The 17,343-nt window shown below is 40.0% G+C and overlaps 1 protein-coding gene across 1 annotated transcript in view; it reads right to left on the bottom strand.

Moving 5' to 3' along the window:
• CA10 (carbonic anhydrase 10) overlaps positions 1 to 17,343 on the bottom strand; it is a 147,783-nt gene that overhangs the window by 26,429 nt on the left and 104,011 nt on the right. Inside the window, exon 5 of the mRNA XM_026046751.1 lies at positions 9,147 to 9,332. Within this exon, the coding sequence (XP_025902536.1) occupies positions 9,147 to 9,332 (186 nt within the window). The remainder of the gene's footprint in view (positions 1 to 9,146; positions 9,333 to 17,343) is intronic.

Here is a 17,343-nt window from a genome sequence, read left to right as displayed (position 1 = left end):
CACAGAATAAGGCCTTGCAGGAATCATAAGCAGAAATAGTTGGGATTTTTCTGCTGAGACAGAGTTTTGCTGGAAAATGCTTACGTCTCGAAACCGAAGTGCCTCGTGGAGGGAAGTTGAATTCCAAGAACTTTTTTCTGAAACACAAAGAGAGGCTCTGAGCGATGCCCCTGCTCTCCCGGCAGCGTTTCTAGTGCTGGGCAGGAGCCCGGACCCCCAGCGCCTTCCTCTCCCTGCCTTCTCTGGCAGTAATTTGCTGCTTCACCTCACTGGAAACACGTCAGGCAGCCACTGCTCTGCATGTACTGCAAAGACGCCAATATCCCATTTAACCAGAGCAATTTTGCTATAGTAATACGTGTTTCATATAAAACTGGCTCCACAGATCAATGCCACAGTACTCTAGACACAGCCCACAAGTCCCAAAGCTACAAAATAGTTTTACAGTGGTAGGAATTGGGGTTACAGCTCTGACTGCCCCTTGGATTGCTTGTTGCATGTTTGAACCATGGGACTATAGAGAGTTTTAAGTTTCAGCTGCAATAGGTTGTTGTATAAATACTTTAGGTATTTTTATTTAGCTTTTACTGGTAAAATATTTTTATGATATATCATTGACTCAGCCCTGCTTTTTTAATGTGAAAAGAGCCAAACTGATCACTCACCTGTCTTCTCTCAAACAACTTGGCAGCTGAAGTACACATGGTACTAAGGAAACTTTTATTATGTTCTAAGTTGGAATTCCTTATTGCAGAAAGGGGTGCCAATCATCACTTACACCTATTGCAATAAGCCTTTTGGCTCTCTCCAGACTTCGTGTTTGGAAGGATAAGAGTTTGTTTCTTGCTTTTTCTGGAGAATCTTAGCAGAGCTGTAAGTTGAAAGCCAGGCCCATCTACTCTTTTAAATAATGGTTTCTAGTGCAGTGACAACCACTGAAAATATACAACCTCACTGGGTAGTTTCCAGCTTAGTTGGAAAGAAGTAGCACGTGATGAAGTTTGGGCATCTGAGTTTATATAGCCAGGATGCCATAAGATTAAGTACTGCATAAGCATGAAAAATGATGGGACTCTGAGGGCCCTGTGCATGCACTTTGCTTTGGGTACACACCTCGAAGTACCTGTCTGGGTTGGAAATAATACATAGGACTAAACAATTCCTTATCACTTTGAGTATAGGTTGTCAGAGGACCCAAGAAACTGGGAAAGAAATTACTAAAGGTGAAAAGAGCAAAATTAGCATAACAAAATATGCCCAGTGTATAATGTTCGCTTAGAATATGACTTGAAAAATAATTTTAAAATCACTTTTAATATGAATTATTCATTTAAGAGAATATTACAGCTGTTGCTGACTAGCCCTATACAGAAGGTTAATCAGATTAAGACTGAGGTACTGACTGATTCTGTTATTAGCAGAGTTTCCTGGGACTGGATGGCACTGGCATGCTAATACTTTGATAAGGAAGAGTAAATACAGATCGAGATGGTGGAAAGAGATGGACAGTAATAGACTTGCTCTTTATTGCTAAAATCCAGAAATCTGTTTGCCTTTCATAGACCTTCCAAAGTGATAACAGTTGTAAGATGCTTTGCTAATGTGCCTATGGCAAATCCTGAGTTAGAAAATGTTTTCATGGCTATTAGATAAGGGGAAAAATACTCAAAAGTAGCCTTCTGTGTCCATTCACTTCTGCTGAGTTGTAGTAACTTTCCATTCATTTGTGCTGAGTTTTAAGCCAGCAAATCCTGGCACACATTTACATTAATGTCCAGCAGTTTATAGAGAGATAAGAATGCAGCCAGATAAAGGAGATATTAAAAAATAAATAGAAAGTAAATGGACTGTCAAGAAATGTGGTTTAACCTAGGCAATTATAATTTCCATGCGGTGTTATCACTCTGAGGCCTGCATGCTATAAACTCGTGTTTGCTTCTCTTTATTGTTTGTAAAATATCCTAATCCATTATCTTATCCCTGCTATCACAGTTTTGCCCAGAGAAAACAACATTTAAAGGCATTTCCTTCTCAGTCTTTATTGAAAGTATCCATAAACTGGATTGTTAAAATAAAATACTTCAAAGTTAAAGTAGTTTGACTTTCAGGGATGCAGTGTGTGCCACTATGTGCTTTTAATTAAGGAAAGGTCTACAGTGATGGTGGAAGGTCAAGCCAGTACAGTAAATGAAAACTGTAACTCTTCAGTCTCACAGGGTTCCCTGAAAACGTAATAAAAAGGCAGTCAGAATTGACATGATTTAGTTGGCTTTTTTACTAAGATAATAAAATGCCTTATAAGGAACTATTAAACATAAGGTGAGGAACAAAGACCTAACAATGAGTAGCTGAGGCTGTAGAAAGAAGGTGAAGGTTGGTGAGTTAATGGTGAGGGCACCGCTCTGCTGCAGTGCCTTAGAAAATAAGAGCTGGAAGTGGGGAGGGAAGAGGCTTCTGGGCAGCTGCTGCTCCCCGAGGAGAGACCTGGTGCTAAGGGAGTCTAGGGACGACCTGCTGCCCTGGCCCAGCTCACCCTGTTCCCCTGTATGAGCCCTGAGGGCACCTAACCCCCAAGGGGAGACTGGGTGCCATTTGCGGCTCATTCACCAACCAAAACCCTTGTTTTGTACCAAATATTTTAAAAAATGATCAAAGGAGGCAGCCTCCAAAGTACCTCCCTGGCCTGCAGGGGGCAAGGGCGATCCAAGCTCACTCTGGCCCTTGGAAGGAGCTAGGTCAATTCTTTGCACTTAGATTTTTGTGCAGTAAGTTATCTGTATTCCTCCTTTCCCTGGCATGTTGCATTAAATTTATGTGGGAAAAAAAATTTGCAAGAAATATAATGGAAAGATTGTCACCAAGAAGCATAAAACCCACTGCAAAATGATGAGCATTTTTTGGCTGTGGAGGTAAATGGCTCTTTAATTAAAGAAGAATCATCCGCAAGCAAGTAAAGTCACCCCAAGCAAATTAAAATAATTTGGAATGAGGCAAAATGAATACCTCATAAGTGACACTGGAGGTTTAGAGCGCTGAATGGTTTAATGTCCCAGTGGTTTAAAAGAGCAAATCCTACAGCTGCTACTCTAAGCAGAAAAACTCCACCTTATTGCTTTATGATGCTGCATTTTAAAATCAAGGCACCAAAGGGATTTAGATTATGGTCTGTGACAGCCTGTGTTCGTGGTGCTTTGACACTCCCTTCCACTTCTCCCTTCCCCCAGAAAGAGAGCAGTCGGTAACTGAAAAGTAAATGTGCAAAAATGTATTTATTACTAAAAAGATGTTTCATTAATTGTCTAAGAAATGGAACATTTCTCAATGTAGCAGATATTTTGCCTTGCTACATTACTACAACACTGACCTTGTCATGGGGCCTCCCATGACAGTTTATTTGGCCAGTTCTTCCAATTCTGCTGTGGATGGCTAAGTCAGAAAAAATCAGAAAAGCGGTTTTGTAGAGAAGTTTTATGGCAAGGAACACCTACGTATGTGTAAAGAATGAAACAGGAAAAAAAAACCATGCAAAATCTATATGAACTTTTAAGTTTCAATAAAGTTTTTATTGAGTTTTACTTTATAAGACAAACAGTTTTCCTATAGGAAGCCTCACTGTCTAGGTCATGTGTGTAGTGCTCTTCCGTGGAGCAAAATTCTACCTCCTGAGGACTCTGCTGCCCAGAGGGAGAGCTCTGCATGGTTTCCCTGGAGCGCTGCAAGGGAGGCAGACCAGGCAGCCAGCTGCTGAAAAGTGGCCCTTATTAAAGAGCCTCATTTCCTTACAGAGTCCACAGAGGGCAGAAAGGAATTCCCGAGCGTTGCCGGAGAGCGCTTGAATTAGCAGGACACAGTCAGGTGCCATTATCCCTCAACATGCACTAATATATTGCTCAGTTCTATTTTCTGTTTTATTAAGCAGCAATGAAAACCCTTTTAGCTGAAAATATAAAATTGACTTTGGTCCAGGAAAACAAAATAGGCATGTGTTGATGAAGTTTTTTTTTTTTGACTGTCATTCTGCTTTTTCTGTGTATCATATATTATAACATTTCACTGGAATCTCACTATAGTAAGCAGCACAGGTAGGGGTGCATTCTTGCCCCTCTCGCACATGTTCCTCTCCCACTAACTTTAATTTACTCATGCAAATAGTCTCCTTATTCTGTAGGGATGACAGCACCTCCACCTCTTCCTCATTTGTATTCTATTCCTATAGCAATTTAATTCATTATCCTATTGACTTTCTCCTCTGAAGCTGAACATTAATCTGAAGGTTATAGAGATTTTACTAAACCACCCCTCCATTAGACATGTGTTCTCTCATCTGGTACTTTCCTCAGAGGCTTATTTTTCAACATTAATAAGCACTGGAGTACAGTAAACTTATCTTCTGGCTGAAATACTTAAATATGACCCGTATCATTTCCAATAAAGTCTCCAAAATGTAACACAGATGGCCCGTGGCATTTCCAACCTCCTCCTGCACAGCCCTCCCAGGCAGGACTGCCAGCCGTGTGTGGTAAGGGCAGCGATAAATATTTGAATCACTTGTATAAATGCAGTTGTGAAAAAGTGAGATATTCCTGTCCCCTGTGCTCAGTGACATGCTGATTTAATAGTTCATTCTCATGGAAAAGAGAGGACTGTGGGCTGCTCTGTTTTGGGTAATGAGCTGTGCTAGAATCCAAAATCTCACTGCCAATCCACACATAGCGACCAAACAGCAAAACAGACTTGGGAGAGGAACTGAAATACAGGCAAATGCAGGAGGCACTTTGCCCTGAACTGATTTTAGGTTAGAAAAGTAGCATCAAAAGTCACCTAGAGGCTTTGCTGAGCATTTGCCTAGGGATCTGACCAAGGAGATGAAGCTGGCTTGCTGTTGTGCTAAGTGGGCATAACTTGTTTTGCCCCAGTCCCAGGACATACGTAGTTAGACTCGAGCTCGCTCTGGTGAGGTTTTCTTACCTTGTGTAATTAGAGCAACAGAAGGATTGGTGGTGGTGGAGGGGAACCTATTCAGAGCCACACAGTCAAGTCCTAAGTGTACGGGAGGTCTCAGTGACACAGTTGTCATTTCTGATTTGAAAATTCGGAATAGTCTTGTTTTTCTAATTCTTCAGCAGGCTGGATTAAATTATTCTGGTTGGCCTGATGTTTCTCATAGGCTGTATATCTGACAGTCTGCCTTCTAAAAATACCACAAGCTGGATTTGCAGCACTGATCTCTCTGATAAGTAATCCTTTACTATCGCTACAAGGTCTTTGCTCACACAGAACATGTCTGCAATTAGAGAAATTTCCATACCAGTGAGGAGGCTGCTATTTCAGAATTTTCAAGGCCTTAATTTCCCCAAATTTCTTTTATTTTACTCAGCTTTCTTTGTGCCTTTTAGTGGTAACCAAAATAAATATGAGTTTCAAGCTGTGTGCCTAGCTTGCAATGTATGTTCGTTTATGCAGATACCATTCCAACGTTCGTTATATTTCCTATGTAGAGGAGGAAATGATTGTGTGTTTATAGTATCTGTCAGTGGGTTTTTGAAGGGTGATTTTAGTGGGCAGGGACTTTAGCATCATCTTTTTATACCCTCTGGGCTGCAGCTCGTGTGTGAGAGCCTGTGAAAGGTAACTCCAAATAATTGAGCTCTGTGATTTTCTGCCTCTGCATAGATAAGGCTACTACAATGCCCAGCCATAAAGCAGGTTAGAGCTCTGCTGTATCAGGTTTTTCATTTTGTTCTTAAAAAAAAAGTACAGATTTTTATGGTTTTATCAGATGGCAAAGCTGAAGGGCCCCATTTTCAACATGAGCCTTTTTGGAGGTTCAGATGCCTTTATTTTTATAGGGTAGATGGAGTTGCTGACTATCAGCACTGTGGTAAATCCCACTGTAGTTTGTGCTGCTTCTGTTTGCAGGAGGGCAGTGCTTTTCCTTAAATAATACAGACTCTGAAGCCCTAGAAACCATTTTGCTTAGAGACATTAACAGCCACAAATGATTGGTGTCTTAGTTGGGGGCTTTGCTTGATCCGAGATTTTATTTAATCATCATAATGCAATAGCATGCTTATGCGAAGAGTGAAGAATTGGACGTACTCAAGTACATAACAGAAGGACAAGCAAGGGCTCCATTTATTTATTTAAACATTCTAAATCCTTCCTTTTTTTTTTCCATGTTAGCAGTGCCAAACATATTGATGACAGAATAATCTGATACATACTTGCAAAGCCCTTACATTCAGACTCTTCAAGCAGTACTTCTCAGTTATTCTGGCTACTAAAGTGATAATTAGGAGCTAAAAAGTAACTAGATTATTGTAGAGCTCTCTCTTGACAGCCTTTAACACCTAGTTAAATGTTAGAGGCTGGAAATGAGAAGTCTCAGTATTACTCAGACACAGTCCATTTTGAAACAGTTCGCTCTTCCTCGCTTGTTTATTCAGGCTGTGGTGCTCTCTGCCTTGCTCTGAATATCCACCCACGCACAGACCATCTTCACAAGGCATGAAAAGGGATCCTGAGAACACAGCTCTTGCTTAGTACGGATGTCAGGTTGGATTTCCAGGTGTGCAAAGCATACTGTAGCTGATGTAAGATACTTTGGGGCTGTTTTAACAACTGCCCTCCTTGCAGGAGAATTTAATTTAGGTCTGTTTGAACTAATCTAATGAGTTGCTTGTGCTGTGAAGGAGAAGGACTCTCTTCCTGCCTCCTCTGCGTCCTTTTCTCTGCACTGTGCTGGCTTTAAAAGACACTGGAGACCTCAGTAAAAGAGAGGACAGAAATGGATAGGCGGGCAGGAGGAGTGGAGTGCGAATGAGTGGAATCTACTGGAGTAGGTCACCCTTATTGGGGAGCCTCAGGCTTGGGAATTGTTTTTACAGCAGAACAGAGGATTCGGTAACCCCCTTGCTGGTTCCTCTAACACCAGTAAGAGCAGCATTATTAATACAGCGTTGTGGCTGCAGCAAAGCATTAACAACCAGTGTAATCCTTTGAGGGGTCTCTCTGTTGCTAACAGCTATGCTGGTGAATACTACAATTGCACTTTTATTCTGATGAGTGAAGATAAATTTAAACAGTTCGATTGGAATGCAGTTCTTAGAAAAATGCAGGTTATAGTAGCTGGAGTACTTATCTCAGTATGATTTCCTGAAGAAAGTAAGACAAAGTTGATATAGAGACTTCTATGCTTTGACAATGAAGTCTTAGTCTACTGTTAGCGTGAAACACAAAAAATGAGAAAGAGCTCTGCAAATCAAGTCTGTGTCTGTCATGATTTTTGTAGCCGTGAGAATGTGTGTAAATCTTTCCCAGCTTTGCCAACACAGGTCTTGCTCCGTTAATGTTAGTGAAATCTGAATATAATCCCAAACTCCCTGAGCACATGTAAGTACATGGTGGTGTTTTATTTTTCTTTTATCCCATCTCCTTTGACATCATTACCCGACACTGACATAACTGCAGCAAGCAGCAACACTCTTGAAAACGTTATGTTGCCTTATAAAGTTATGTTCCCATCGTAAAGCCAGCTAACTTGTCTATAGTTTTCTTATTATAGCTGCTAGGAGCTGTAAACATTATATCTTCCTGTGCTGAGAACCTGTCCAAAATCACTTATTTCTAAGGACAGGACATGTAGGGGTGGATGTTTATCCCAGGAACATGTCAGCTGCCGTCTTTGGGAGAAGTTGCCCCGTGCCACGCAGCGGGACGGGCTGGACTCCGTGCTTGTGCTTTAGAAACAGCCCCAATGATTTCCAGAGGAAAGTTTTCCTTATTTAAGGAAGGCTTAGCTGTGCGGACGCAGGTTCCTGCTTGACTTAATTGGAACTTAACACTATTGACTTGCTCTTCTGCAAATTTGATTAGGAAAGCAAAGACCTTATTTATTAAAGCACACTTAACTTTCCTCCGTTGAAGGAGTAACATGTTGTATGTTCACTTAGCACAGAATTTAGGCAAAGAAAGCAGATGTCAGTTGCATAAGACATGAATAATTTCATGAAAAAGCTGCCACTGGCTATATTATACATCTATGTAGCTTATAAAACAAAGCAAATGATTACCATCAATTATAGTAACATCATTTGACAACTCGGCAATTAATTTGCTAGTCTTTGATAACTGTTATTGCACAAAGCCAAAGAAAATGCCATGCATTAACTGAGTCATCAGCAGAGCCTGTGATAGATGGTACAGATGGTAATGTGGTTATTCATCCCCAGCAAAATAAAGAAGTGCTTTGTTACAGAAAACTATTCTAAAAGAATAGTAACAAGATACCTGGAGTATCTTAAAAATGACCTCCACAGTAATATACAGTTCTTTGGTAGCATTATTACATTTGTTAAGATTTGTGGAGTTCTGCTAGACGACTAACAGACATGACACAAGCTAGTGGAGAGTGGGGAGTATGAAAACTCAGGCCTGCTTTCTACATACAAATGTTTCTGTGTAAAAAGAATGGAAAGAGTCTGTTTTGCCTATTGGAAAGTCTAGAAATTGTATTCCAGATATCTGAGACTAAAGTATTCATCCAACAAAAGTAGTGGGCAGTCCCATAGGAGACATATAGATAATTAAATTTTGGTCTTTTCTAGCATGATTATAAATATACATTTAAAATACACAACAGACAATGTTCCTACAAGCACGATCCTATTTCCAGCATCTATTACTGCAGCAGTCTAACAGATTCTGTGGAACCAGCCCTAAAGTGTCAGCTTGCCTTAGCATGAGGCAAAGGCTTCACTGTGATGAAAAGTGGGAAACATTAGGAATGAGCAATAAAAGTAGCACCTTTATAAGAACTAGATAACTATAATTACTTTGTGGTTAATCTTGTATTTGTGTTTATTGGGTGTATAAAAGACCACTTGTGTGGTACTTGCTTTCTTTGTAAGTAGCTCATTTGTGAGTACACAGTGTCTGCCTGTGCTGTACAGTAAATGCGGTGGTTTCATTCCTAGGTATATGTCTCGCTTATATGGCTAGCAGTGCAAAAAGGAGTTTCAGGCTCTTCAGAAAGGATAAAGGGAAACATTTTTATGAGTGCAAATTAGTTTGCAAAACCTAGAGGCAGAAATGGAAAGGGAGTGTGTCACAGTGGTGAATTTGGGACTCCCGATGCGTTGACCTACCTCCCCAGAGAAGGCCTGGCCGTTGAGGAGGTGCTCGGATCCCTGGCTGTCTTCACTTCCAAAGTGTAGCCGGATTTCTTCTAAGCGGTGGCTGTAAGTCATTGGCCCTCCGGAGATGTTAACCAAATGCTCCTTGTCTAGTCGTAGAGAAACGTGTCTCCCCGTGTTATACATTGTCCCACTGACCTAAACAGAATGGGGAAAAATGTTTTTTTCACAATCATTTTTAAGTCCTAGAAACAGGTTCTGTGCACCTCAAGCTTTTACTCCTCATATACCTTCATTTAAACACAGCAATGCATCTCCTTATGAGATGGAATACACAACCCGAGGTTATACTTCAAATTCTGCTTTGAATTTTATATTTATATTCAGATATTTGCTAAATTTGTATGTACATATCTTAGCCAGAGGCACATGGTTAACACAATGAAAGGAATTACTATACTTTTAAATAAGTTGGAATAGACTTCAGAATATTCTTTATGCAAGAGTTGAATAATGGCCTCATTACAATATTTCTACACTGAAAATGGGAACATTTCAGCTAGCATAAATTATTTAAGTGTGCTTTAACAAACCTCAGATTTAACTTTTTTTTCTTCTTGTAATATTTATAATAAAGTTATCCAGAAATGAAGGTGCTGCAAAAGCAGACAGATAATTATTCATAAACAGCGATCCCTTCTACTACTGGAGCTTCTGATAAACTGATAAAACTGATAAAACTGATTTATAGCAGTTGCTATAATGAAAAAGAAAATAAAGGTGGATTTTTTTCATATAGAATATAATTCTGTCATGTTTTTCCACCATCACAGGAAAAGCTCCTATAGTAAAAGAGTCTTAAATTTGTGTCATTATAAAGAGAAATATGTCACTTTGAGTTAAAAATAGAATTGTGGTTGATTTAAAAACCTTCTGCATGGCTACAAATGGCACACTTGAATAACATTAATTTACTTTAAGAAGAGGAAGTGTACAAATAATATGCTTAGTTGCACTTCAGTTTAAAATTAAAGACATGACTGTTATGCATTATATCCTATACTGCATCAGTAGTGTAGTAATTAACATTGCTGCAGTGTCGTTTTATCTGTAATACTAATTACTGAGTTTAAATGACCTATTTTGTTGCACAGTATGTTGTAAAAAGTTACACTGCACAGACTGTGCAATACAACTAAATGGATGAGATTAAATAGTTTTGTGATTGTTGTGGGGGTTTTTAACTTTGATACAGATGTTCTTTTTTTTGTTTATTCCAATGTAAAATAAGCAGCAATAAATTACTTACAAAAAGCAATAAACACAAATATTACTATTCATTTGAGATAAACCACAATAATCTTATAAATGTGCCTTAGTTTTCTGCTTGACTTTGCTTCCATAGTAATTAAATATGTACCCAGTTTAGTTTATTGGGTGGAAGAAGGTCAGTTTATTGATTTCAGTTTCAGTACACTGCATATGAATGACATAAAATTGCTAATCTAACAATTGTAATTTAAAAACAAATAGGGGAAAATGGTTAAAAGCCTCTTATTCACATTTGGAAACTCATGCTTCACTGAGCACTCAGTTAAATTTAGCAACGGTGCAAAATATTCAGAATCCATTTTCTTACTCAAATTGGTCCAAACCTCAAGTTAGGTTACCATTATTTTTTCTCTCAAGGTAAAAGCAACCCAAATAACCCCTAATATGACTCAAATAACTCTCTGTAGAGTAAATGTGGGAAATGAAAAGAGGCAAATTCATGAACAATAGTAATATTTGTCTTTCTCATTTTCACCCTCATAAAAATGCAGTGATTGTTGTAAAAATTAGTTGTTGTAAACCCCAAAATCCCTATGTAAATGAAGATGAAGAGTACTTGTAATGAAGGACTCATGGTGCCTGCCTTCTGACCTGCAGGGAGGGACAAATGACTCAAGTGAGATCCTGAACAGCCTTGATGGGAACACACAGACCCATTGCCAGGAAGGACAAAATCCAAGATCTTCAATGGCAAAAATGTAAGTTCTACCCATTGGAATTTGCCTTTTTAGGTTTATGTGAAGAACTAATTTTCCTGCAGTGAACAGGTAAGGAGTGACCTCAAATAGCAGGCTAGATACTGGACCAAACTGGTCCTGACACGTCTCTGCCCACTTCTTTTCTTGAGAGTGTCAACATACACAACTGATTTAATGCAGCTTTTAATGGACATTTCTTCTCAAACTCAGTTTTAGATATCAGACTGAGGTGGGTTTAAGGAAGACAAAGTTGCACGTGATGGTTTTGTCATGGAAGTCAATTAGAAGTATTTTCTATATTTTGTAGATTCTTCAGTAAGATACAACATAAGATGTGGTACCATATGGGAAAGATGTTGACTCTGCTTAACGTAATCAACAATATCTACCACTCCAGAAAACATCCTGTTTATTTTTTATATGTTTCGTTGGATTGGATAAAATGTTATAGGGTCATTCAGAAAATGTTATAGGGTCAACAGTTGAAAAGATCTATTGAAGTCTGTATAACTACTTTCTTAATGTGTCAAATTAATCTTCACGTTAAGCCCTTCGCAATCTTGGCCGTTGTGTTGCTTCGTGCTCTCCTGTCAAGTAAGGTTTTTGTTCTCTGTTCCTGTTTGACTTGGAAGTTGCATAAAGACGAAAACATAGCAAACAAGCCTGGGGAAGAGAAGAACACTAAATCTCATCCGTGTTCTCAAAAGGATCAATATTCACTATGTCTTATGCACTAGAAATAAGATTGCAGTAAGGGAAGAAATGTTTAAAACATCAGTAAGAGCCTGTCTGAGAAAACAGCAAAGTCCAACATCTTCGAAGTTAGCAATCACACCACTTTCTTAGTTGACCTCCTTTTCTCTCGTATATTGGGAAGTGCTTCCAAATAGCAATTTTATATATCCCCAGGCAGATAAAGCGTGTTGAGGGGCTTCAGCCTTAATTGTGGAATATTTCAACTTTGGTAGGTTTTAATTAAATTATTAACATATTCCTGATGTAGTTATTTTCTATTTAATCTCATTCATTTTAATTCTTGCTTCACAGACCTTTGTGCACACAATTCCCCAGCAACATTATTCTCTCTCTTTATCTTGATGCAAGACAGCCACACAAGCAACACGCTACTAATATATTCTATACTACTAATATATTCTATACTACATTTCTAAGCAAGATCTCATCGCTTGTGCTCTTCTTGAGTATAACTTGCTGGTCCTGTGATCACAGAAAAGTCCAAGTTTTGCTCTTCAAAAGATGGAACACAAGCATAACTAATGCATAACTAATAAACGCACACTCTTTGATCCGTAGTTGTTTTGAAATCCCACATATTCTTGTGACCATTAGAATAAAAAGGCAAAACAATATTTTTTAATGTTGTTGTTTAGCTGTGACTTTGTGAGAGCACATTGGTTGTGTTTTGGTTTATTGTGCATCTTCCTGACCTGGTCTTCCACAACTAGCCGTGACTGAAATCTTTGTCAGAAGTTATTTTGCAGCCTACGTCTTTGCATGATAGTCCATGTTAAATGAGCTTTCAAAAATTATAGCTGGGAAAGGGGCAGGGAAGGAAATCTGCTGTTGGCAGCAACGCCCCGTGGGCACGGAAGGGGTGTGCGAGCTGAGGTGCCCGCTCGGCCTCTCGTCCCCGGCCAGTTGAGCAGTTGGCTGCTGTAGTGCAGCCTCTCTGCTTCCCAGGGGCCTTTACAAAACAGTGCAATGGTGTCCCCGTTAGCAATGGGATTTCTTCTGATAAGAGAGAGGTCTGAGGATCAGTTCCACGAACATTTTTTAGCTTGTATCAGTACCTGCCAGTGGAGCAGCACTGAGTGTAAGGAACCAAGAAAATCAATTGCGTGTGACTGCCTGCTGAGGTGTCCTTGGATCTTATCTGCTGTATTAGATGTTTCTTTCTTTGCGATGAAAATAGATACAGTCCGAAGAAGGCCTTGCCTCGCACTGCATAGGGAAGCATCTCACCAAGGGCTAGAGTGTTTTAAAGGTGTTACAATGCCCCAGTTATGCTTCCTGCGGTAACCAGGTTTCTATCAGCTCCCACCTGGTTTCCATGTTCCCTGCGCGGGCAGCCCTGGCCTTGGCCCTGCGTTAGCTTTTAGTGCCACTTGTATCATCATTAACTTCGGTTTCTGCCAGGCTGTATCAGGTAGGTAGAGCAGCACCTGTCTGCTGGTGGCAGCATGCAGCATAAGTGACCTTTAATGTGTCACTTGCCCTTTGCTCAAGCTGTGGCCTAGGGAGGTTTGTGGAAGGGCCAGTGCCCCGTTGAAACACTAAAACATTAATAGTAATATTAAACTGTCCTAGTCTTTGCCATCCAAGGGTCTCAACCTGTTTCATAAATGTGCCAATAAATCTGCAATTCCCATGGTATCTAATGTCATGGTTACCTAACCATTAGTGCCAGGGCTGCTTTGTTTTCTTCCTGATGCTTGGACAGGACTGTTGTGGGCAAAATTTGGGTATGGTGTTTTTCCCAATCCCCCCAAGCATGTTCCTTTCATTTCATGTTTTACTGTTGCTGTTCATAGTCTCTCAACCCAACCATATTCTGTGATATAAAGTAATACGCTCATTGATTTGAGCTGATTGATTGCAAGTCACTTACATCTCTCTTGTGCCAAGCAGAGACTGCTGCAGGGTTTGCAGATGGAGGTACAGAGACTTCAGGGCAAGGCTGTGATTTGAAATCTGACTTTAGGGACAGGGAATTAGCCTCACACCAACCTAGAATTGTAAATGTCTCCTAGTAAGGCACAGAACTGCTTAGTTCTCAACAGCAGAATCACCCCCACTTTGTTCAAAGCGACGGTTAGACAAGAACATACATTTTCTTAATATTGTGCTTATGGCATCCTGTTCATTTTAGAAGAACTTTTATGAGGCTCTCTTTATGTCCTAGCTGTTGTTAACAGGAGACCTAAGCTGGAAAATAAAGGGACATTTCAGCATTACTCTTCTGAAGTATTTAACAGTTGTTGAATAAGAGTATAATTGAGCTTTAACGTCTTCCCTTGGGGAAGACATTGATGTAACTAAATATGAGAAAGCATTTCTATAGATTTTCCAAACTGTAACAGAATATGAGAGCTCTATCCCAGCCCTTCAGGGTTTCTACATGTGTGTGCACATGTACACGTAGGCATGCACACAGGCTTTATTCTTTTTGTTGGTTTTTTTTCCCCTTATGATTCAATTTCATTTAAGTTCATTTAGGGAGTATTTTTCATGCTTTTTCTTGCTTACGTTTTTAAGCCTAACTATCATGTGCAGCACTTTATAAAGAAAGAGCAGAAACGCTTCATTTTCACGGTTATCTTTGCCCCAGCCAGCGTGCCTGTGACTCCTGCAGCCCCCAGCTTTGCCTGTGTAGACAGGAACGTAGAAACTCAAGCCATTCCGTGCTCTACTCGACATTTAAGATAAATTTGAGGCCTGTTCGTGCACCTGTTTGTTGCTGTCAGCAGAGAGCAGTGTTGGCCCATCGCGTACCTCTACCCCCAGCACCTTCCTCCGCCACGAAGAACATTAAAACTGATGCTGTTTTTTAATATAAGCGCCACCCCTGCAGTCGGTGGCTGCAGGTTGTGGAGAGGCTGGGAAGGCGCTGCCGGGGGTCACCCCTAAGCCAGGCACGTTGCTCCTCTCGGGCTGTGTGGCCGGGGTGCCAGCTCGGCGGGGACCCGCAGCGCCCGTCCTGGCCACAACCAGGAGCCAAGGCTCGGTGCAAAATAAAAATAGAAAAGAGAAAAGAAAATGAAATAAACCCCCAGCATTATGATATGGTGCAGCTTCCTGGGAGGCAACTGCGATATAATTGCAGAGCTTTGAAGAACACCAGGCCGCCTCATCAATATTTGATTAAAACAGGCCTGTGTGAAAAATGTAAAGTGTAAGAGATAAGTGTAAGGATTAAAATAATCCTTTCATCTTGTTAGCTCAAAAGTTTTAAAATGGAAATGATGTTAATGAGTACAATTAATCCATTTACCTGCCTACTGTAATGTGTCATGTTTCAGCATATGGTAAGACATAATTTCTGCTCTTTTCATGTGCCATTTTAAGTGAGAACCTTTCCCATCCATTATTCTGCAGTTTTGTCTGTTTACTTCCCTAAGCAACTGATCTGTAAGAAACTTGGAGGCAACTTCATAAATTAAATATTCCAGCTTGCTGGCTAATGAGCACAATATGTCAATTTTCAGTGATCAAAATAATGTACTTCAATAATGTATACACAGCTCTGCACCTAAAATATAAGTTTAATAGAGGACCTGCAGGGTCATGGGTAGCCCGAGATAATTATATGCCACAGGATGTGAAGGAAAAGAAGTGCTCCTGGTGCATTGGTTATACCCTACAGAGTCTATAGGCCACATGCTGCCAGTTAGGGAGAATAAAGCACTTTATTGTGTTTCCATTACCACATTCATGCGATGAGTCTTGCTTGTTACTAGGTATGAAGGCTAGAGCAGATGCAGTGAAAGTTACAGTGTCTATCATTAATTTAGGGCCTTCTGTGTTGATATTTTTTTGAAAAATGTATTATTGAAATAGGCAGAAATATTGGCTTTTTTTGGCTGGCCAGAGGATGGGCATGAGAACAGCAGGCTCATCCCTCATGCACCTTCCATTTGGGGTGAAAAAAAGAGTCATTAAAACCATTTTGCTGGAGGAAAGGACAGTGAATCTTAACATCCATCATCTGCTGTGTAGTATCTTGAAACTTAACCTAATTATTTTTAGGCAAACTTATGTATGAAAGAGGAATATGCGGAAATAAATTACATTGCAATGTAACTTTGGAAGATTTCTCTACCTGCAGAAGAACTGTACAGCCAGCTCTGTTCTAGCACACAGAGCAGCAGTAATCGGACTTCCCTTCAGCCAGGTAAAAGGTAAAGGGAATATGTCAAATCCCAAGTTGTGTTTGGCTGTATGTAGTATGGGACACAGGCTGTGTTCTGCGATCTTCGGCAGTTTTATTAACAAATATCTCTTGGTGTTTCAGGTGTAGATTCTGCTTTACAGTTTGTGTGTGGTGTTAACACAAAAGGGGTGCTAAATTAATCTGGGGAATATCTTTCCAGCTAGCAGCAATACACTGTAGTGAAGTGTGCAGTATTAATATATATTTTATATGTATATATATGAGCCCCCCTTTTTTTTTTTTTTCTACCAGCTTCTGTGAATTGGGAGCAAAAGAAAAATGTAGCCCTAGATTAGTAAGGTGACAAAACCCTCTTGCTATTGTGCATCCAGCATTAGGTACTGCCCAAATGACTGCAAAGCATATAGTGCCTGAGATATGCATACAGGCCACCTACTTGGCTCTGAAACAAGAACATGCTGTTATTAAGGTTAATGACAGAATTTTGCAAGAGCCAAAAGCCTCCATTTGTTGTCGTTCTTTATTTTTGTGATTCTTTCCGTGCCAGGAGCGTCTACAAGTCTGTGGCTATTATATTTTCATAAGCCCTCTAAAATAAAGATGCCACCACTGCTGCTCTCTGGGAGCCTCTGCCTGCTCTAGTCACAAAGCCCCACAGAGGTGTCGGGTGCTGAACCCCGTGCAAGGAAACGGCAGCAGCGGAGCTGGTGTGGAGCTGCAGAAGCATGGAAAGCATATGCTTACCTATGGAAGCATATACTGCTTTACAGGCAGCCTAAATCAGTGCAAATGAAAAGAGAAATCTATAAACTATAAAGCACAGCTCTTTAGCCGTGAAAGGGACAAAAGTTTTATTACCTTTCTTAGTAAAACTGTAACAAGCTTTGGAAAGCAGAGTACCTCACAGTATCAAGCTACTTCCCATGACACTGTCAAGGAAAAAACTGCATAGTTAATGTGAAATAATTTCCCGAGTCCTTTATCTCTAGAGGTAAACTAGTATTTAGATAGCTTGAAATTTGACCTCAATAAAACTCATTATCTGTCAAGGCAAATCCTTTGTGGCAAAAATCATGAGCTTTTCTGCCTTGTAGCATATTCCAGTGGTTTTGAGCTGCTGAGAAGAGCTGGCCTGCTTTTCTTCTTCTTTAAAGAAGGTGAATAACGTAGCCTTTGCTGTGACAAATATTTCTGTTCTTGCTTAATGGGGGACTGCTTTAGGTTTTTCTTTTTATCTGCTTCAAAAGCATTTGTCTCGCTTTTTTTT

This window comes from Nothoprocta perdicaria, unplaced genomic scaffold (genome assembly GCF_003342845.1).
Source record: "Nothoprocta perdicaria isolate Ctin4 unplaced genomic scaffold, notPer1 scaffold_46, whole genome shotgun sequence".
NCBI lineage: Eukaryota > Metazoa > Chordata > Aves > Tinamiformes > Tinamidae > Nothoprocta > Nothoprocta perdicaria.
The sequence above is the reverse complement of the archived record's forward strand: the minus strand, read 5'-3'. Positions and strand labels throughout refer to the sequence as shown.